Source organism: Nymphalis io, chromosome 2 (genome assembly GCF_905147045.1).
Source record: "Nymphalis io chromosome 2, ilAglIoxx1.1, whole genome shotgun sequence".
In the NCBI taxonomy this organism is placed as follows: domain Eukaryota; kingdom Metazoa; phylum Arthropoda; class Insecta; order Lepidoptera; family Nymphalidae; genus Nymphalis; species Nymphalis io.
The window spans coordinates 1383890-1407139 of NC_065889.1; the positions used below are offsets into that span (position 1 = coordinate 1383890).

Below are 23250 nucleotides of genomic sequence, written 5' to 3' on the forward strand. Positions count from 1 at the left end.
CAACTCTGTTGTGATTCCGTCATCTCCCGGAGCTTTGTTGTTTTTAAGCTGTTCTAGAGCCGCCCTAATCTCGCCTTGGTCAACGACCGGGAGCTCCTCGGAGTAATGGCGCGTAAGAGGGGCGCGCTGGTCATCAATACTGATTCCCACGGGTTTATCCGATCTTGAAGAGAACAACTGCCCATAAAACCTCTCTACTTCTCCGACAATCTCAGGCCTAGAGGTAACGACCCCACCGTTTTAAGTTTTCTCAGACGCGGCCTCCCAAACTTGCGAGCGAACACTTTCGATCCCCGATTTTGCTCAATCGCAGCCTTGATGGCACGGGTATTGGAGCGTCGGAGATCGCGTCGCGTCAGCGTTTTTATTGTTCGGTTTAAGGCCTTATCTGACAAAAACGATGGTAGTTCTCGTCGTTTTCTCATGAGCTCGAGTGTCTCAGCAGAGAGTTTTGGTGCGTTGTCTCTTCTCTGTGGCGGAAAACACTTGCGGGATGTGTTTTGCAGTATTTTGACCAGCGTGTCGGTTCTCTCATCAATGCTGCTTATGGTTTCCAACGCGGTGAATTGATTTTGAAGTTCCATTTGGAACTTTTCGGAGCCTTGAGCAGCTTGGAGCATGGTAGGTCGGAGAGTAGACCTCATCATTCTCGATCTTTCGGCTTTTAAGTTGATATTTAGAGTGCCTCGAACCAAGCGGTGATCACTTCCGGTATTAAACCTGTTGATCACTGAAACATCTCTAAATATGTGCCTTTTATTCGAAATGATAAAGTCTATCTCGTTCCTTGTCACGTTATCGGGGCTTCGCCAGGTCCACCTCCTTTGTACTTATACACCTTATTTATACGCACGCACTTAATGTATAGATCCTTGTGAAAATAATACAAATATCATAACAAAAATAACTTTATTACAAAATATCCCACCCACAATGGATATACTGATTTCCACTTAGCACAAAGATACTATTTATTTAGAAACTAGTAAATATATGATCAAACAACTCTAGAGACTGAATTTCCATCGAAATATTAAAACCGATGACAATGAATTATTGTAAAAGAAAATATACTACTAAATAAATTTTTATTTACAAAAACATTGCTATAATATTTTTTGGTTAACGAATGATCGATAATGTTGTAAAGATCAATATTCACTAGTAATAAAAAGTAACCTAACACTTGCAGCCTAAATAGGATAATTATACCTTTTTTGATTTGGCGACACGCATGGGCAGTCTTTGATATATACTTTTTTGTAAAAGTTACCGTGTTTTTTTTACAAGTAATAGAATTTTTTGTATATGACCTTATAATACTTCGTCTTTTATTGAAACTTAACAAGTGATAATATTGTACAAAGTCACAATTAATTTTATGTCCAGATATAATTTATACATCAGTCTAGCGTAAAAAAAAATATTTTATTTGTTATGTATGAATGTATTTAAATTTCAATATAAATGATTCCTGAACACAGGTCCCACGTGCGCGGTCAGTGCGGCGCGGGGGGCTGCTTCAGCTGCTTCTGTTGCTCCAGCAGGCGCTCCAGGGGAGACGGGCCCGGACCCGACCATAGAGACTGAAAATATGTATAATATTAAATGTAATAATTTTAAATAGTTCAATCGCACAAATAACATTCTATACAATGAAAACTTATAAAAGGCTCTCTAGGTAATAATTAGGACAAATAGGGTTCCGACCTGCTGCGGGCGGCGCGCCGCCCACGTGCCGGCGTCGGGCGCGCCGCTGAACAGCGAGTATGTGCTCGCCTCGCCTGCGCTCTGCTAACACACGAAACAGAGCTTACAATTAATTATCAGGAGCAGTACATTTACAAATAAAAACGGAATAATTGAAACATTGGAAAAGGAGCAAATTTTAAAACATTACGTCTTTAAATATAAAATAAATCATTTGATATATGTTATATATATAAACTTACTTCGATATCGTCCAAATTTTTCGTAGCAGGGCCTTCGTTGCCGTAGGTTTCGGTGTAATTAAGATTTCTTTGTTGCATTTCCAAAACATTGGTCCCAAAGTTGAGCCCGACGTCCAAGTCTTTACTCCCTTTACTTTGGAAGTTTTGTTTATCCATCATATTCATCTGCAACGGTTGGTATCCGAGCTTTTTGAACTGAGGATACATTGAGGAGTCGTAACTCACCGATGTATTGTACGGAGCGAAACTATTCAAATTTGAATTAAAATTTGGAGTTGTAACCAGATTTTGGAGAGTTTGAATTTGAGGTTGACCGATGGCTGATTGGACATAAGTGGGAGACAAATTTTCAGGCTTACTCTGCACATTCTGACTTAAATTCTGTCCCATGTTCGGCAAGTTTTGGGTCAAATTCTGACCTTGTATCTGACTATACGGCAAATTTGTGTAAGGGTTTGTCATATTCGACGGTAAAGAAGAATAGAAATTCATTGGCGGTGTGGAAAAATTCTGAGGATTGAAATTAGGCTGATTTTCTGGTTTCCACCACGATATTGGCTGTTGGAAGTTTTCATTTTGTGGCGTTGCCCAATTCGGTCGGGAGGTTTGCGCGTTAAACGGTGAGTTATTTCTAGGACTATCGTCTCTAAATTTGTTATCATTATACTGATTCTCTTGCGCGTTTTGCCAGTAACGGTATTGGTTAGCGAATCTTGGCGGTAAATCGCTCAAGAAGTTCTTTTTGTCTCCTCCTGTAATCGGATATCCTTGGTTGCCAAACTTGTGACCATCTTGAAAAAGCTCCTGTCGAGAACTCTGCTTTTGTAGCGCAGCCGTTCTGACGTCTATTTCTTTTGGATTTACCACCGGGAGCCTTATTCCTTGGTTGTTAACGACGGGTGCCTGGTAGTTAGGATTATAGATAATGCCTGCACTTTGAATACCATATGCATTTTTCTGGAATGTCATCCGAGGACCGTCATTGTAACTTTGAGCAGACGGATTTGGCCAACTGGTAGCCTGATCTCTCTTCGGTTGAAAGTTTTGTGAATTTTGACTGCTAACTTGATTGATTTTAGATTCTTTCTTTTCGTCTTTCTCAAGTTTCTTAGGTTCCGGATCTGGGTTCTGTAAATGTGGATATCCGGCGGATTTGTCTTTTAACGATAGGATACCGCCAGTTTTCCTACCGATCGGTATATTGGCGAGGGACTTTATTGGTTTCGGTTGAATCATTTTCGGTTTATCGTCCTTGCTGGGGTTGTCATTGCCCTCGCCAACCGAATCCGGCGTTGGCGGTGGCGTTATAAATTTGACCTGGAACAAAATGTATTTAGAAGTATTGACATCTTTATCTTATGAAAACTCCATATTTAATCTTTAAAGAAGTACAGTATAGTAAGTAGTAGTAAAGAAGTAACAGAATACAATCGTCACCTGTTTGTTAGTTTCCTCCTGTTTCCTCATAATCGCTGCCATCGCGATGTTGACGCGTGACTTTCGAACCTCCTTCTTATTCTCCTCACTTTTACTCGCTTCGTCGCTGCATTCAACTTCCTGCAAAAATGACTATAATTTTAGTTCAGTGCCGTTTTCAAAGCGTCGCCAGAGGCAAGGCGGGGACACAGGCGAGTACCGGCGGCGGCTCGTCGTGCGCGGCGAGCGCTCGCTCCTCCCGCGCGCGCTCCAGCGAGCCCTGCGGCTTCAGGATGCCGACGCGCTTCTCGCGGACTGGGGAGTAATGTCTCTGGTTAATGTCGACCTCTAGATCATTTACACCATGCGATGTTAAAAAATATCCATTAAGCACAACATGCTGTAATGCGAGGATTGACTCTTTTTTTATATATGTAAATTGTTTTCGTCCTCGATTTGACCGAATCCAAAAGACATACTAAAAACAAAATACAATCAGGTATATACCTGACTGTATTTTGTTTGTTTTTACACGAGTACCAAAAGTAATAGGGGATAGACAGATCAAAAGGAAAAAGATCAATCCCGTGTGCGTACTCCGCAGGGAGTGCGGTAACGGCGCGGAGTCACCTTTCTCCCTGAAGTCTGCCTCGGAGATGATGACGGGCACGGGCGGGGACGGCGCCGCGGCCAGCGCCGACACCGTCTGCTGCAGCAGCGCGGGCGACGCCCCCAGCGCCTCCACGCGCTGCGAGCCGTCCGGGTCGCTGCGGGGGAGGCACGTTAGCGGGGGGCGTGTGCGCGGAGGGTGCGGGCGGCGCTACTCACGTGCGGCTCGCCAGGCGGCGCGGGTGCAGCGCGGCCAGCGCGCGCGCGAGGCGCAGCACGCGCCGCGCCCGCGCGCCGCGCTCGCGCTCCTCCGACGCCTGCAGCGCGCCCGCCGCCCACGACCTGCCGCAGAAGGTTCTATTAGGAACTTAATTGGGACTACATTAAATTTCCGAGGGTGCATTATCCTTTGGCCGAGCATCGAGTTTGGCAAATCGTTGTCGTATCGGCATATTATAGAGATTTCGCAAAGAAAGCAAAGTTATAACAGATTATTTACAAAAACGTCTGCCCCGCTTACCCGGTCTCGTCGTCTTGAGGATCGACGTCTGGTACCGTGGACGCGTCCCAATTCGACTGATTGCTGAATTTGAGTTCTTTAAACGATTCCTCCAGAGGTAGGAATCCGTTCAGCTCCTCGTCCTCCGGTAAAGGTATCGAGTCATCTAGAACATTACGTTATTATTATAATTTTTTTTCATACATCAATTTAATAATCATAATTTAATACAGTATAACATAGAAGAAATGCACTTCTAGCATTCAGAAGACTTCCCTTTGGGACATTAAACAGTCCCTATAATATACAATATATCCCTATAATATAACATATATATATATATATATATATATATATGTTTAATTCAATCAGTAATATATAATCAGTCTTGTTTGGAGTTTTTTTTTAATATGAGTTGAAATTATTTACACATTTTGATATAATCTTTATTATCACAATATAATATGTCACATACGATGTAATTCCTCCTCTTGGACCTAATTAGTACATAAATCTCCTACTTCGCTACTAAGTGTTACCATCACAGTTGGTTAGTGGAGGTGGGCGCAGTACTTTGTACATAAACCAGGAGCTGACTGCAATCCGCGACCGTACTCGATACAATAAGATTGCCGACAAAACGGACAAACATTTAGTATTCACTTTGATAATTTTGTTTCAGTCCGGCTAACAGACTGTAAGATCATTACTAAAGTCGATAAAAAATCGATAAGTATTGTAATAACTACATTTAGCTATCTAAAAATATACTTTAATAATATAAAACAAATTCCAATAAATTATAAAGGATTATCATAAGTTTTCATAATAAAGTATTAGTGTGGCGTACGCACATGTGTCGTGCGTGTGCGCGTGGTGCGCGAGGCACGTGGCTTGGTGCGCGAGCGCGGCCCACAGCGCCGGCCCCCACCCCTCCGCCACCTCCTTGCGCGAACTCGCCCACTGCAGCCACACCTTCACTGCGGACGCATACTTAATACACGAAGAAATGTTCTACGTTCGATTGAATTTAAAAATTATCGTATCGGGAACAGAAAGTTATTGCTTTACTGAGAGGAAATAATTAATTTATAAAGAATCTGTGTTATACACAACGGTGACGCCCGTGTCGGGTAAGACGTAGACGTACGTGCAGGTAGCGGTCGCTGGGAGGGCTCGTCGCTGGCGCAGGCCGGCAGCAGCAGCGCCAGCACCACGGCCTCGGCGAGGGACGCGGCCAGCTTCGCCGCGGTGGCCTCCCCCTCGCTGAGCGCGCTCAGTTCCACCGCGAAGTCCTCGGTGGTGGACTGCACAAGCCATATCAGCACACACGCCATCTGTGAACGCATTTTGCTCGTTAATATCATTAGCCGAGATCAGATTAACAATGTTACCAGGAGCTGGTTGATATGATAGTAAAAGAAGACTATAGAATTACAATTAATAACTCAATTAATTCTATAATATAAACCAACAAAATGTCCTGTACATATTATATAGTATTTGTTCTATTACTGTTATAATTCTATGTAGGCTTTCAAATTATGTCCGATTTAATTTATCTCTCATTTTCTTTGACAATATTACAGCAAAAGATCCGCCATGAAACTCAATCGTAGACTCTATTTTAGTGTACATTTATATTAAGAAAAACCCAACAAAAAATTTCAATCAGGAAAATTTTATCTTACTTGTATCTTATGACGATATTTTTTCCTCTTATAATTACTTATATACGCTTTCAAGCGCCTAAAAGAGTATATTTGTTTGAACTTTATAAGTGGATTGGCATTTGGCTCTTTCAGTTGTTGTTTAGTGGTCTCCTGAAGTGTATTAACAGTAACAGCCTGTAAATGTCCCACTGCTGGGCTAAGGCCACCTCTCCCTTTTTGAGGAGAAGGTTTGGAGCTTATTCCACCACGCTGCTCCATTGCGGGTTGGTGGAATACACATGTGGCACAATTTCGATGAAATTAGACACATGCACGAGATGAATTATAAACAGAAATTAAGCACATGAAAATTCAGAGGTGCTTGCCCGGGTTTGAACCCACTTTCATCAGTTAAGATTCACGAGTTCTTACCACTGGGCCATCTCGACTGTATTAACAGTTTTGCTAATTTTATTGTAACAATAAATAACTTACTAGTGTCTTACTGATATGCTTTGAGGTCGATAATGCTTTGTACGGTATTACTTATGCCGTTCTCAGTATAAATTGGAAGAAATTAAATACATATAACAAAAACATAACATTAATATACATGCAACACTACATTACAGCTGACGTACAAAGTCTATGCAGTTTTATCTCCAATACGATATATAACACATATCAGCAGATAGATTGCAGCAGCCCATGTAATATTATTCGTTTATTTACCTTTATTAATGTCATCGAGTCGAAGCTGTCTGTAGCTATTAACGGTGACAGCGAGGTGCTCAGAACGGTCACTAACTCCGCCGCTGTTTCTAATCTAAAAATAATATCTTTTTAAGTACATAAATCATTGTTAAATACATTCGCTGAGATATTATCAATGTTACAATGTGTTTTGGGCAGTATTCATTTACCCCGAGCGGGCAACCCGCGTTAAACATTACTGATCCATGACCCAAGCAAATCGTTGCGTAACACATAGTCTATAATCTTATACCTCTGTTAGGTAACTGCCCAGGCGCGCACGGGTAGACTAAGGGTGTACATAAAACGTTTATATAGTATTACATATATATACCTTTAGATATTTTAACAGACGGGCCTGCACAAAGATCTTTTTTTTTATAGAATAGGAAGGCGGGTGTATGTATGTATGTTTCAAGACTTACTGCTCCACGCTGTGCAGGTAGTGCACGGCGCGCACGAGCTCGTTGACGTAGGAGTGCGCGTCCAGCCGCTCGGGCACGTCGGGCGCGCTCGGCCTGCCGCACTCCACGCCCGGCAGCACGGGCAGCGCGGCTGACTCTCTCACGTCGCGGCTGTTGGGCGGATTACAAGAATGTCATGGAAAATATAATAATAATAATATAATAATATTTGGGGATATTTTTCACACACGGCCATCTGATGCCAAATTAAGCTTATACAGAGCTTGTACTATGGAAATCAGACAACTGATATAATACATATACTATTTTTCTTTTGTAAATACATACTTAAATAGATATTTACATCCAGACTCAGGACAAACAGACATGTTCATGCACACAAATATCTGTCCTGGGTGGGAATCGAACCCACAACCTTCGGCGTGAAAGGCAAGCATCCACCAACCAGCGATTTTAGTTAGCTTGCTCGATAGACCACAACTGGCAACTTAATGGCAATCGAAACGATATTTTAGGCGGGTGCAATAATATATTCTAATTCATCTAAGCTACTTGTAAATCTAATAATGCAGTTTTAGTTTTAAATTTGTTTGATACTGCAATTAATTAAGCCGGGCACGGACAGTCAGCTCTTCAAAGGACGCGACTGTATATTTTGATGACGTGTAAAATTTCCTTCTCCTCGACAATAATGTTCATTAAGCAGTATGCTATGCTGTCGGCGCGGTACCTGGCGGCGGCCGCCAGCGTGCGCGCGAGGTTGGCGGGGGCGGGCGGGAAGGGTGCGCGCACGAGCAGCGAGCGCACGTGCCAGTACACCGCCGCCAGCCGCCGCCCACGACGCCACGACACCAGCGCCAGCTGCGCCGACGATGCGGAAACATTACGAGTTTTACATACGACAATAGACATGGTTACCGATAACATTACATTTTTATAAATAATTACATAAAGCAGCCGCTGCAAGAAACAAAAGCTCGTACCTGATTGTACGGCTGCCCCGAGTGCACGGATACTGCGAGCGCATGCCTGTAGAAGGTATGCGCGACACGTAGCTGCTGTCGGTACCGCGCCAGGTCCCCCAGGTGCACGAGGCAGTGCTGGCACGCGTACCGCGCCGCCGCCGCGCCCCCCGCGCCCCCCGCGTCCGCCGCCGCGCCCGCTCCCACGCTCGCCTCCCAGCCCTCCACCGCGCCCAACAGGGACGCCCGACGTCTGTAGGCGTCACGGGTGGTATTTATATTTCAAAAAATGAATGATAACAATATGTATTTTGAATTTGAAAATAAAGTAAAGAATAAATTTCAGGGTTCGATTTTTTTTTTATAGAATAGGAAGGTGGACGATCATATGGGCCACATGATGGTAAGTGGTCACCAAACGCCCTTAGATATTGGCATTGTAAGAAATGTCAACCATCGCTTACATCACCAATGCGCCACCAACCTTGGGAACTAAGATTTTATGTCCCTTGTGCTTGTAATTACACTGGCTCACTCACCCTTCAAACCGGAACACAACAATATCAAGTATTGCTGTTTTGCGGTAGAATATCTGATGAGTGGGTGGTACCTACCCAGACGAGCTTGCACAAAGTCCTACCACCAGTAATCTATAAGATTTATAAATGAAACAATTCCAGGTGTCTCAATCATACCACACATATCTATATATTTATATTTGTAAAGTTTATGTACATTTTTTAAAGCATATTAGTGTGAGGAGTGTGAGATGTGGCAGTTAAAGGTTATATGTAGAAGCCGTACAGATAACTAAAACAGTATTAATAGTATGTCTTACAAATACATTATATTAAATAAAAATACTTTCAACATTTTTTAGATTATTGCCATGAGGTTTCGTCATGCTAAGTCTCATTTGCATCTTTAGTACTATTTATATTTAAATGAAAATTTCTCACCTAAATGGAAGGTCTAGCTTGAAAGTGGTGCAGATCTGATGTAACAAGCAAAGGTAAAACCCTGCCGCCGCTTGAAGCACCCATGATAGCATTGATTGAGCTTCACTTCTGAGTGCATTCTGTTGATAGGATGTTACAGGATATTAACAAATAATATTAATGGAAATGTATTTTGAAGACTAATGAGCATGACAAAATACTAGTGTCCATAGATACTTGATTAAATAGTCTCTGTATGGAAGATTTATCGAAAACTCAATGGATACTAAAATATATTTTATCCAATTACTTTTAACAACAGATCAACACAAGAAAATTTTCTATTATGTAAGTTAAGAAGGCTTCCAAATTGAATACCTTTCTGTCTTTAGAAATTGCCTGCAACGCTTCAATTTGCTGTTTGAAACCAACATTCCAAAGATCCTGTTCTACTTTCTTTTCAAGTGCATAATCTAAGTCCAGCTCGAGAACCTTTTGATAAACCTGCAATAATACAAATTAATCTCAAAACATTTTTATTAGGTAAATTATTAGGTATTAGGTTTTAAACATTTTACTTAGGAACTAGTAGAGCTTTAATGAATTTTCAATTTTTTATGTAGTTATAAATACAGTTGTGTAAAGTCCCGAAACTATAATAATTAAAATTAACCTTTTGCAACTGCTGTTGCGTTGTCCAGAGAGTCTTATCTTGCAGCATTGAGGTACCACTGTTAAATTTTAAAATTTTCTGTTTCAACTCTTCTGCCTCCCTGTAAGTGTTATTATTTTTATTTAAACTCTCTTTTCAGACATCAATGGTGATTTACTAATACCTTATAGACTAATAGAGATATTTAAAATAAAAAGTTTTTTAAGACATGTTCGGTGGAAATTTCTCCCTTATTTTTTTTTATTATAAGTTAAAATTAAACCAAACAGGATTTTAATGTTAATTAAAGTACAAGATTTATGACTTATTAATTCTAGATTTATTTTTATAACTATAACATACATTGGGTAGAAAACATGCATATTTTATTTCAAATTAAAAAATAACAATTATTTTTGAAAGATGTTTTATTTTTGATGATTAAAGACACAAATTAAGCATTTGTGAAATGTGTTGTTGTGAATGATCCATTCATTCAACTGGCTTACTTAAGTTCATATACAAGTTTTCTATTTACTGGGCAAATTTGGCTCTTTGAGCAGATACTAACTGATTTTGTGCAGCAAAGCTAATATATGAAATTTTAATGTAATTTATAATCTGTACACACATGTTTTAATTGAGCTGACAGTATAATGATCTTAATATTAAATGAAGGTATTTGATGTGCAAACTGTTGATTGTTTTTATATAATAGATGTGAGTTTGTGTTCATAGCTATATAATAATGATAAAAAGGAACTTTTATGACAGCGAATTATTTAAGAATTGATGACTATTTTTTTTAATGTATATAAAAATATCTATTACAAGTGTTACACAATGCAGTGTTAAGCCTTTAAATGCATAGATATTTTTAAGGTGGTCAATACCATATTGACGTTTGAGAATAATAAAAAATCAGTTAAATGTACTTTATTTCCATTTTTTTTTCTTTTCAGGTTAAGATATTACGAAATATGTTTCAGCGACAAATATGTATTATGAGAAAAAATAAAAGATATTGTTGTAAAACAAAAACCAACCTTAACATTTGTACGGCAGCGTTTAGGACCATTTTTAAAGAGGCTTAGAGCCTCGATAATTGTCATAGCATTAGTAAAAAATCTTGGAAATTAATTAATATAAAGGGAAAAGAAAAGTTCTAAACACAAATTATATCCATTCGGACAAATAAAATAACGTTGTCATGTCAATGTCAAAATCGTCGATTATCATTTGCAAATTTCATCATCAGACGCCAGACGTCATTGTGATTATATTCTTTTTACAATATCTCTTTGACGAGGCATAAATTCTATACCATGCAGCCTCATCTTAATTTTATTTGTCAGTATAAAATTAATAATCATCCAATATGGTATATATTGTTATGTTGTTGATATATGTTATTTTTAATATAGTTAATGATAAAGCGTTTCACTAGACTACATCACAAGGGATATAACAATTTGCCATCATCAAAGACGATGGCACATTGGTGATATAGAGAATGGTTAATATTTCTTACAGCACCAATATCCATCCACCAACTTATCCCTTTTTATTAAAGGTTTGGTTTTATCAAAAACATTTCACACGATTTTAATTCACTTGCTTAACCGTAATATTTTATTGATGGTCAATATATGGTATTTAATAAAATATTACGATTAAATAAATTAATGTACTTTAATACTACCGCGCCTTAGATTTTTTAGATGGTTGCATGCATACACACGCTTATTTATACTTACATACTATCCCAAAGTCGTAAAAATATTCCTATAAATGTCGAACCATCTTATTAATTACTATAAGCTGACTTTTGGAAATAAAGTACTTAAACGGCTAGACTGAATTTTATTTTTTTGAGATAATTCCAGAGTACATAACTATTAGTGGCTAGAACTCATGTGGCAGTAATTATTTATAGTTATAATAATGTCGTAAAAAACTTTAAGAATCGTGTCTCATGTCTGTTACCATGGAAGCGCTGCATTGTCAATTGACTGCGCTTTCAATTTTTTTAAAAACTATCTTACTATATTATTTACTCATGTCTGCTTCTAACATTAAAAATCCTTCTGAAAACGACGAAAGTCGAAGAGGCAAACATTGGTAATGGGCAGGCCCATTTTCTCCTTTGGGTACTCTGGGCAAGTATTATCGCATAACCCGTTTTATCAAGACCAGCAACTGTAGTTACGAAACAAACTTTGACAGTTGGTGCACTCGTGTTTGCTGTTCAATTTTTGCTTATTTTTAAAATAGAAAACGATTCTAATCCAGTGAAAAGATTGAGAAATAATCCATATATTATATTGAAAATTATACAATGGTGCATTGTCGTATTATTTCAAGTAAAAGCGATAACGTTAAGAAGAAGGGAAGAAAATTGCTAGCATGTCGTTTCACGCGCAAGTACGACGATTTTGTCTTTATATATAGTTTCTCAGTGATGTTTATTTATGCTATATAATGTATAACGGAACACTATGTCGCATTAAAATCCTGAAGATAGGATAAGATAAAATAGGATTTTTTCGAATTTTTATCATTCATCACCTATAATTATTTATCAAGTAAGTGCTGATAATGAGATATTGACTCGTCGACAAGTAAACAAATAAATACACTCCGTATTTATAACATACAGTGCTTCGTTATTTATAAATATATTATTTTAATTATTTTTTTTCTCCTATTTGAAATTTTCTAATGACAACATTACTTAACAATAACGTAGGTAGTAGTTTTGCGCCGACGTCGTCGTCAGGCAAACCGCCCGCCGCAGGCGTCAAGTTGACTTGTTATTGTTATTGAATATTGATTGGGTTGGGCTATCAACTATCAAGGACCAAAGAAAATAAAAGCAACAAGTCTAAGTATTCTAATAGTTTTGGTGAAAAAATTATAGGCAGCATTTAGTTATTACCAATTATATTATAAAAAAAATTAACGAATCAAAATATAAATAAGAAAAATAGTTTCTGTATTAGTAGTAAGGACTTCAATATTTATTACTGTTTTAGTCTGAAATTAAGGAAAACAAAATCATTAAAATGAAGGATTCGGATGCACCGGTACGTATTTTTATTAAATTGATTACATGAATCATGATTAATAGATAGTGCTTAGTATGATTCATTGTCTCCATTTTAAAATTTCAGGATACTGACGTAATATTCGGACATAGAGTCTGCCAGACAGCCAACGCAAAATGGCTATGTATCGATCATATTTATCAAAAGCTTCATCGACCAAATTTATATGACATCGGCGGCACCTATGCAGAAGATGTTGCAGATTACTGGTTCATATACAGGACTGAAATGATAGCTGATATTCATCTATTACACCTTTTCATTAACAATCGCACTGTAGGTTCCTTCGATGTGTCTGTCAGCAGTAGCAATGATTTATCATTTAAGAAGAAGTATAACCAGGCATTTCTCACATCAACTCTCAAAACATATAAATTCGATAATCGTAAAGAAATGTCACAAAACTATATTACAACCTATGATTTCTCTGTAATAGATGTTGAAATGTTGATGAATATGAAATTTTACATAGCAGTATCATTTGAACATAAATTATCACCCCAGAGCATATCTGATAGAATATCAACAATCTATGATTTTAAGCCTATGTTAAGTGATCCAGTAGGATCAGATTTTGTTATAGAATGTGCAGATGGTGCTAAATTCAACGTTCACAAAATTCTACTGAGCACCAACAGTGAGGTGTTTAGGGCAATGCTTAAAGAGAACACAGCAGAGAGCCAAAATAGTTATTTGAAAATGGTTGACGTGGGTAAAGAGGACCTCCAGTATATTTTGGAATTTATTTATACAGGCAGTATAGAAGATTTAGACAATGCCAACTTTTTTAACCTCTTGACATTGAGTGAAAAGTATAATCTCACCGGCTTAAAAGAATTATCTGAGCATGTTCTTGCTGGTCAACTCACAATAGATAATTGTATAGAAACTTTGGCTGTTGCAGATTTTCATAATTCTGAAGGCTTAAAATTGACAGCATTAAAATTCATAAAGCGTAATAAAGTTGCTATCCACAGTGAGATGTTTCAAGAGCTCAACAATGCTGAATTAATTAAAGAACTATGTCAGTTCCTTGTACCTTGTTTATAAATACTGTATTCATTATATTTTATGTCTCTGTTATTTATTTTTATTAATATTGTTTTATGTGATATTATGTTATGCAATGTATATAAAAAATATAGAAAATGTATACATATAACTTAAAATAAACTTTATTGAATTTAAAACAATTTTTTAATTAAACTATTAAATATTCATAAATATTTGTTTTGCATTAAGCATATTTATTCTGCACCACTATCCTTGCCATCCATCAGCATGAGGGTTGCGGCACATCGGTAGGCTTACAATCATTTTGGAATGTTACTCGTAGTCTTCGGTTCTGCAGCAAACAAATATAAAAATGAAAATCATTAAAATTTTCAAATATACCATGTTAATAAACAGTAATTTATTCAAACTTTTCATTTTCCTTTATTCGTTTTTATTAGGTGTACTTCTAGATATTTAATATTGCTTTGCTTGTTCTTTTTATATTTTTGTGAATAAAAAACGTAAAACGAAGTTACATAGATTAGAAGTTCACATTAATTAATGTATTTTAGTAAAAAAAAAGTATTTAGGTTAAAAAAAGATAGCTTAAATCAACATTTTATAAACAAAACATTTACTCGACGTTTATTTAATCCATATGAACATATATTGCTTTCACAGGTTTTTAATTACAAAAAATTATTAGCCGTCTACTGTAATTGAGGTTAGGATGACGTTTTATCTACACACAGTTATTATGTATTGTTAATATTTGTACAAGGCAATACAAACTGCAAAATATTCATCATATAGCTTTAGCAAGAGGAAAGACAAATGGTTCACATGCAGGATAAGCAAGAAAAAGGCCAAAAGTTGTCATAATATTTATTTATAATTACTGGTAATCCATACAATAACCAAAAAGGTCCTCACGAATGAAACGCGCTAATTTTTAAAACGACCTATGTTCTGAAACTTAAATGGATATAAAAATAAAAACTTACATAGAACTATTATAGTTGAAACTTTATAAATATAAGATGTTATTATTATTGGCTTTGTGGATATTGCCATTGATTACAACTTTAACAGATACATCATGGAAATAACTGATTACAAACACATACTTTCACGCTAATCTAAATGATGGTAGAGCTAGTGAACAGTGAACTACACTGATGTATATAGCCACATATAAACTATCCTGCTATCTCATAGTGATTTCTACATGTTAGCAATGGAAAATGGAGTCTGCAAGAACGGATCATAATGCAGTTTGCGAATCCGAGTGTTTAACGAGATGTTACACGAAAACTTTCGAAACAATAACATTCTGATAACCGTCACTATTTTGTATAAAACATTTTATCCCACATTTCATTGTCCTTTGTATAAATTGTTTTGATACAGATTCCCCCAGCCATTTAATAACACGCAAGTGTAAGAGTAACAAGAACCATTAATTTGGTTAATTATAACAAACTTTCAGCTTCACTAACATAAAGCAAAATGTTAATGTATGGTTAAACAATATGTATACAGCCAGGTTTAAAGGTTCACGAATATTGTTTGAATGAAGCTTCTGCTGGCAATAGTTTAGTAACGTGTTTGCCCAATGGTCACGAGTCTTCGGCTTTGCTTGCACAGCAAAGGAGAAATCTGTATCAAAAGGAAGCGCAGGGACGCTGCGTGGCGCGGCCCTAACGTTTACCGTTGTTGTACGTGAGAGTCCGGATTGGGGGTTTGAAGTTTGCTGCCGCCTGTTGCTGAATCTGGTAGGCGAGCGGATGAATCTTAAATCCGTAAAGCCTGTCAACAAAATATTTATACAACATCTTACTATATTTTTTTTTTAAATGAAATAACATCAATATGTTATCAGATCCCTAATGAACAGTTTTACAAATAAAATAAAGTATTTTCATTCTCATTTGTAAATATTTTTTATTAAATAACAAAAACTTTACCAGAAGCAGAATATGAAATCAAGAGTTACTTGAGTTTCAATCTATAAAATTATATTTCAACATGTAATAACCTTTCATATATATATATATATATATATTAGTATTTTTACCATATTTTATTTGTAGTAAAAAAAACTAAGTAAATACATTTAAAAGTGAGGACATTTAATATTTGTATTAAGTGCACATACCGAGGCACAAATTGTGAAGCTGGACGTTTGGCTCGGTGCTCAGGGTGGACCATGAACAGCATATGTGGGAACCCTGTGCCAAAGAAAGCACCGTCGGTGTGATGGTGTCGTGACGACTTCGGCGTGTAGACGTCCATACAGCGTGGACAGTAAAGTTTTACCATTGCCTCGCCAGGGACATCTGAAAGACCTTATAAAAAAAAAGGATTGGTCAATGATTAGTCATATAAGCAGTTTTCCCAAATGCTATACTTTCTAGCACTACATTACCCGATTACAGCCACCTTTCCTACAGCTGCCTTAACCTACTACAATATGCACAATTTATATTGGCCGGCATTCAGTTATTATGGTGGTAAAGCTTTGTGCAACCTTGTCTAGGTGGGTACCACCCACTCATCAGATATTCTACTGCAAAACAGCAGTACTTGGTATTGTTGTGTACCGGTTTGAAGGGTGAGTGAGCCAGTGTAATTCTGTAATTACTGATAAATGTTATGTCCCTTGTGCCTGTGCACAAGGGACATAACATCTTAGTTCCCAAGGTTGGTGGCACTTTGGTGATGTAAGCGATGGTTAGCATTTCTTACAATGCTAATGTCTATGGGCGTTGGTGACCACTTACCATCAGGTGGCCCATATGCTCGCCCGCATTCCTATTCTATAAAAAAAAAGTTATGCTAGGCTGAAATGTTTGTGCATGTAAAACAAATAATATAATAACACTCAAGTGATATAAGGCGTAGACTGGAAAGCAGCCTAGCTGAGACTACGACCTTTTCACCAAATAATGAAATATGATATTGTTCATTTTTTTTTTGTTTTTGTACCTTAATTTTTTTTGTTCTTGTTTCTTTTAGGTGAATAAAGTTATTTATTATTATTATTATTATTGTAAACTAAAATTACGATTGTTTAGTACATCAATCAATAAGTAATTTATGTAATCATACTATAAATTGTGAAACTATTGTAAGAAAATATTTATCTGTAATTAAAATTAAATATTTCATTAATAAGTTTTTAAGTATCACCTAATTATATAATGAACATGCTTGTACACCAATAAGATGGACAAACGTTTAACAAACAGTTTGGAGCATTTACTTTAATTATTAGATGGTTTATACATTATATTGTAAAATTACAGATCTGTGCAGTATTTGCGTTTTAAGATGTCTATTCTATTATCAGAGACATTTTTACTATATGTTAAAATTTTAATAAATAATATAAATTCATAATGTCCTTGGTCTTTAATTAAGAAGTTTTTAATTTGTATGCTAGTAAGCAGTAGCATATAAAATAATGGTTGAATATGAATAAAATACCTATTTCTTTTTTTGCATGTAAAAACGACAATAGGAACTTCTACAATATGAATGTTTCACAGTTTTTGACACATCGGGAATGTGTAAGTAGAAGATTTTGTCATGTTGATTTTATTTTCTTTAGACTTGTTATCAAAATAAACAATAATATATTTAAGTAAATATTTTCTATTTACACAGCTCACTATCTGATTTACATAAAACTCGCTTAAAAAAGTTATAAATGTAATAAATATAAGTACATTCATTTTTAATGTAATTTAGTCCTGAACAATATTTTATTTACTTAACCTACATCCTGCATCTTATATTTCTGAATTAATGAAATGAATGAATAAAAAAAAACCAATGAATTTGTTTTTTATACTTGTAACATCACATTAACATTTTTAGTTGTCGACCTAAAAAGCTTCCAAGTTTTAAAATAATAATATAAATGTTCATTAATCAAACACCACACACTGAGGCAGTTTAGACTTTCTTTTATTTAAGCAAATGCACTTAGTATTTAAGCTTATATAGTTTTTTTAAATGAAATTAACTTACCAATGGGAAGCATGGTTTGACATTCACAATATACACGTGGACAGTGGCCAAAGTCACCCTGTTCAAATTTTTCTAGCATTTGACCAATTCCTCTGTAACAAATAAGTTTTATTTGTAAGAGCACTTTACTCAACTATAACATCAAAGCGTGAATAAAACAGTATTTTGGCAATTGGCAAACAGAGTTATGAGAAAACTATTCTGAATTAAGATAAATAATTATTTCAACAATGTTACCGGTTCGTTAAAATGTATCGAGCATGTATTAAGCCATAAAGTATTTCAGCCGCCTGCTCCACTAAGTCCGACTGGTTTGGATTCTCATCAAGGTCATCATCTAAAATTTGAAAAAAAACATGATTAAATGAATATATATATTGATAAAGTGAGAAGGCTAGGTTTCTGTGGTTAGTCTTATAAATTATTTTTTATAAATACATTCATGTTCTTAACAAAATCCTGCAACTTGCAAAAAAGACCACAAACCAAGCAATTGTTGTAAAATTTTAAGGAAAATATGTAAAGACTTTTTTATAATATAAACATGTAACATAACCCTATAAACTAAGTATATTTACCAGGTTCCAAATCTAAAATCATGTCTAAGGCCGGTCTGTAGTGAGGCACTTGCTCATTGAGTCCAGTCAAGTTAAATTTATCGTTTATATAGTCTTCATCCACCTAAAAATTATAAATCGAATCAATATAACGAGTCATACAATATAAGTAACACAAACTGTGTGCTACTTACTTCGCAAAAGAATTCATTTCCCCGTAAACCGCAGAACCATGAAATCCATGATACCTCCTCCGAGCTGCTCATTTTTCTAAAAAATAAAGTAAACTGATATTTCATGAACAAAACTATGCTATAAAAATCACAACGCCTGATAGTCAACACAGTCTGGTTAAATTTAATGACATTCCTATATTTCTTTGCCTATTTTATGAAATTCCACGCCGTTTACATGTCAATTTGAACAAGGAACAAAAAATTACACAAAACTTTTGATTTAAACTATCAACTGTAGTATAAATGACGATTTAATCATCATAAACCTCACCTTTTGGTGCCTTGATTAGCCACGCTTGACGGGACGATACAGTACCTTGGGATGAGGGAGAAATTTTAATTTGTTGTGTGTGTAGGTGTGTCTTGTCTATGGTCAAAGTCCGCAAAAGTAAATACGCGTTCTTTAATATGGTCATTTGTCAGTGGTTATTTTATTAGTAAAATCATAGAAACAGTTATAGTAATCAAATTGTCATAGGCTAGGTAACCGTAATATGATTTTTATAGAGCGTTAACTGAGTATCATATGACAATCAACAACAAGATATCGAAGACTTTTTTGAAACATTAGCCTTACAAAGGAAAGGAATATAAATATTTTTCGGTGATTCAATATATTTTTTAAGTTAGAAAAAAATATACACTTATAAGTATTACCAATATTTTGACTTAGTTTGCACTCTTAGCTTTATAACCATAGATAACTAACCATATACCGTAATTCAAAAATGTTAGATTGTTTCATGTTTATCCGTATGGTCCATCTGACGAAAGAATCTTTTGGACCTATCTATTCTTATATTTCTTAAAGATTAATGTAAACTTATTAGAATGATCATGGATTTTTCTATTACCTAGCACGCTTAAATCTCAATAATGTGATAGTATTGTTTCAGTTCACTATTTATTATGTTATCATTAAAAGATAAATTATGATTAAAAATAACTTTTATTACGCGTATAGTACGCGACGCAATAATTTAGGAGTAAAACATTTCGTTCTTTTAATTTTCTGTCAAGTCAAGATAACTAAGTTGAATTTGATGAAATTAATTTAAGCACACATTATAAATAAGGCACTGATAACGATCAGATTCGGTTGTACTGCAAAATTATACACATTTTGCTTATCAGGCTTTTGCAAGCAATATTGATTCGTCATTTTACAAGAATAAATTAAAAAAGTGTTGGCAAATCACGCAATTAAACTGGTTATAAGTAAGTGTAAAAACATAATCAGACGACATCAGAAACTGAATTTAAGATATGCTACGAGGCGTTTAATGTTTTTTATTTTAGTGATTATAATATAATAAAATTAAAGGAATCGATATTCCTTTCTACTATTCCAAACTAAATATTTTATTCTTTTGGAAAAAAAATGTAATCAGTACAAGGAATAATCATTGTTTTCGCTGTAAATTAAATCCTAAGCACATTTAATGCAAATAACAAAGTTAAGAATGAATAAATGTTTTATAAGAAAGACAGAAATGTATTTACAATAAATTTCATACATGTAAATGAGTACATCGCCAATGCGCCACTAACCTTGGGAACTAAGATGTTATGTCCCTTGTGCCTGTAATTACAGCTGGCTCACTCACCCTTTAAACTGAAACACAACTATACCAAGAACTGCTGTTTTGTGTAGAACATCTGCTGAGCTTGCACAAAGCCCTACCATCAGTTAATGGTAATAATTGGTGGTTAAAATGTATAAAAATAATAATTTGTGTACATAGCAATGTGATCAGGGCACTAACTAGTTATACATAAAATAATGTCACAAAGGTAAAATAAAAATAGTTTAGAAATAGGTTTCCATTTTATTTTACAACATTTATGGATGATGACATAGTTTACGTAATTAGTTTCTTATTAACAATAAATAAAATATAAAAACAATATTAATAAAACATCAATTAATTCAAATGTTATGAGTATTCTATAACTTATTTATATTAGTTGTTTACATATGTTATACAACTTTTTCGTTAGATTCACATCATTTAAATTCTTCCAGCCTTCAGTTTCAAGTACTTCTGGATTGTTTTTAATAAATAGAGTAACAATTTTTTGCATATTTTCTAGTTTGTACTTATCTGTAAGTACAAATATATCTATTGCATTTTTAACAGTTAATTTTTGAAACAGCTCATATTGCATTAATGGAATAAGGTTTCCTAGCTTATATCTGTTAGCTACATCTTGAAGCTTAAAAAGAGTTTCATCTAAAATTGATTTATCTGTTATTGAATAGAGGTATTCCAGCAAAACTTCAATTTCATCATCATTCATATCAACAACAGTGGAGTTTGATTCTGAATTCTTGATAATATCTCTTAATACATTGCTGTGAGTTGCTAGAAGTACTTTGTGTACATCATACTTATTTCCACTCTTAGATTCTAGAATGAAATCTGTATTTTCTTGCCTTTGAAACATACCAGATGAGCAATGTCTAAACTTTATTTTTCTTAGGATCTCTTTATCAACTGGACATTTTGGTTTAAGTTCAATTTCGATTGGAATACTAAGAGTTTTGTGAAGGTTATCAACAACTTCTTTTGAAAAGCAAAATGATTTTATGTAATGATTCTTATCAATTTGTGAAGATCTAAATGTTTTTGAAGTCATTTTATTTGGCAATAATAAATATTTCGAAAATGATGTCACATCTTTCATCTGGATACATGTCTCGATGTCACTAATATTGATTTTGAATGTACCTGTGTTTCGATGGCAGACAAAAATATTCAAAAGGTAATTTCCACCAGGGCATACAGTTGTTGTGCAGTAAAACCACAAATTAGGTTTTTGCTTACTATATGTTCCACCTATGTCATATTGGTCACTGTGATGCAACTTATAATCCAAATTGAACACACAAAGTTTTCTTGCTTTTAGTGTTGGACATTGATTGAGTGCTGTCACAGCATCTCTATGAAACTGAAAATGAAAATTCACAATAATTTTAATACTTTATATTATTTCTTGAATACCTTGAGCAATGCACAAATAAGTTACAAAAATTTGCATTGCAATTATGCAAGGTCGAACAAAAAATACTTTAAATATAATTTGTTTGTGAAATTTTTAAATTATGTAAGTTGGGAAGTTGAAGTGGTTATAACACCTACACCACTGAATTCTCATGTTAAGCACATGAAATGATTTGAGTGTATAATTCATTTCGTGTGTGGCAATTAAGGAAAACATGATCCAAATTGGAGCAGCAGGATTGAATAAGCTTCTAATCTTCTCGTCTAATGGAGAAGAGGTCACACCTCAGAAGTGGGTCAACTAAAGGCTTTTGCTTAAATTTTGTAAGAATTTTAATTCAATTTTCATACAATATTACTTAGTTTTTATAAGCATATAATTACTATACCTCAACATTAATGTTATTATCTAAATCATCTTTATCAACAAAATGATCATCATTTGCATTATCAATGAATTCATCCTCAGAATTATAATCATGGTTTGGTTCCTCTTCATCACTATCATTCATGTAAGCAAATAGGTCTTCCTCCAGCATTTTTATTATTTTACCTGCATAAGAAAATTTATTTTGGTAATAATATGCACCGAGATATTCTACTCCTCTTTCATAGAAAAATAATGTGTTAAATAAAAAAATGTCAATGAGTCATTACTGTAATAATTATTGCATCATCATGGTTGTATATAATGCCAACAAATAAGAAAATAGTCATTATAAAAATAAATAAATTTTATTAGAGAATTTTTAGTATTGATTGTTGTAATTTATTGTTTTTGTTTTAAATAAAAATAAGTTTATAATTTTCATCAATACAAAAACAACTAAGAAATTGAATAAATTACATACAGACACAAAAAACAGATTACCTAGTAAAATAATTAATAATTATTTGATACAATAATTGCTGTAAAAATATTATAATAAAAAGAAAAGAATAACAATAAATACCGACTACGTACTGTTTTAAGAATATCCAGTTCGATGTCGTTAAAGTATATTGTATTGATGAGTATTTTTGTTTCAAGCTTTAGATTTTTTTCTCGGGATACCTGTTCTGTTTGCTATTTCCTTCAAATAAATATTTCACTGATCACTTGACAAAAGCTCAGCCATAACACAGCCAAAAGACAATGTATAATCTTAATCAGTTCGCTTATCAATCGATTCAGCAATCAAGTCAACTCATTCAGCATTGCCAGGTCCCCATGTCAATTTTTTCCTTAATGTCATGCAAATCTCCCTGATAAAGTGGTATATAAAAACAATAGTTAGAGTATTAGTTTTCAATTTTTTATTTAAATGTATATATAATTAAATATTATTATTATTATATAGCAATAGATTATCACTTAAAAATCATATCTCCTAATTTACATCTCTTTTAAAATATACATACGCCTTAATTTACCCTGTAAAAAAATGTTAATTGATTTTTTATTTTTACAAGTATA

The 23250-nt window shown here is 34.8% G+C and overlaps 4 protein-coding genes across 5 annotated transcripts; 1 reads left to right on the plus strand and 3 right to left on the minus strand.

Annotated features, from left to right (window-relative positions):
- Positions 1 to 895: 895 nt before the first annotated feature.
- Positions 896 to 11077, minus strand: LOC126777146 (nonsense-mediated mRNA decay factor SMG7-like). Of its 2 annotated transcripts, none has more exons than XM_050500051.1 (18): positions 10905 to 11077; positions 9880 to 9979; positions 9585 to 9710; positions 9228 to 9346; positions 8290 to 8521; positions 8037 to 8167; positions 7307 to 7456; positions 6861 to 6954; positions 5627 to 5813; positions 5331 to 5456; positions 4498 to 4642; positions 4197 to 4319; positions 3999 to 4135; positions 3589 to 3683; positions 3390 to 3509; positions 1953 to 3269; positions 1711 to 1791; positions 896 to 1586 (listed from the first exon to the last, which is right to left on the minus strand). In XM_050500051.1, exons 1-18 carry the CDS (start codon positions 10934 to 10936, stop codon positions 1500 to 1502), a joined length of 3402 nt encoding a protein of 1133 aa, XP_050356008.1. In that variant the 5' UTR covers positions 10937 to 11077; the 3' UTR covers positions 896 to 1499. The 2 variants fall into 2 exon arrangements, with proteins under 2 accessions (XP_050356008.1, XP_050355996.1); XM_050500039.1 differs by having other exon boundaries at positions 1711 to 1794.
- Positions 11078 to 12691: 1614 nt separating this feature from the next.
- On the plus strand, positions 12692 to 14159 carry LOC126777784 (TD and POZ domain-containing protein 2-like). Its single transcript, XM_050500893.1, has 3 exons — positions 12692 to 12763; positions 12894 to 12944; positions 13032 to 14159. Exons 2-3 carry the CDS (start codon positions 12924 to 12926, stop codon positions 14013 to 14015), a joined length of 1005 nt encoding a protein of 334 aa, XP_050356850.1. The 5' UTR covers positions 12692 to 12763; positions 12894 to 12923; the 3' UTR covers positions 14016 to 14159.
- Positions 14119 to 19213, minus strand: LOC126777692 (casein kinase II subunit beta). Its single transcript, XM_050500835.1, has 8 exons — positions 19061 to 19213; positions 18748 to 18823; positions 18575 to 18677; positions 18234 to 18333; positions 17997 to 18088; positions 16120 to 16309; positions 15673 to 15770; positions 14119 to 14310 (listed from the first exon to the last, which is right to left on the minus strand). Exons 2-8 carry the CDS (start codon positions 18817 to 18819, stop codon positions 14279 to 14281), a joined length of 687 nt encoding a protein of 228 aa, XP_050356792.1. The 5' UTR covers positions 18820 to 18823; positions 19061 to 19213; the 3' UTR covers positions 14119 to 14278.
- Positions 19214 to 20598: 1385 nt separating this feature from the next.
- Positions 20599 to 22978, minus strand: LOC126777492 (uncharacterized). The gene is made up of 3 exons (XM_050500503.1): positions 22759 to 22978; positions 22184 to 22347; positions 20599 to 21741 (listed from the first exon to the last, which is right to left on the minus strand). The coding sequence occupies exons 2-3, from the start codon at positions 22331 to 22333 to the stop codon at positions 20749 to 20751; spliced, it is 1143 nt and encodes a 380-aa protein (XP_050356460.1). The 5' UTR covers positions 22334 to 22347; positions 22759 to 22978; the 3' UTR covers positions 20599 to 20748.
- Positions 22979 to 23250: the final 272 nt, after the last annotated feature.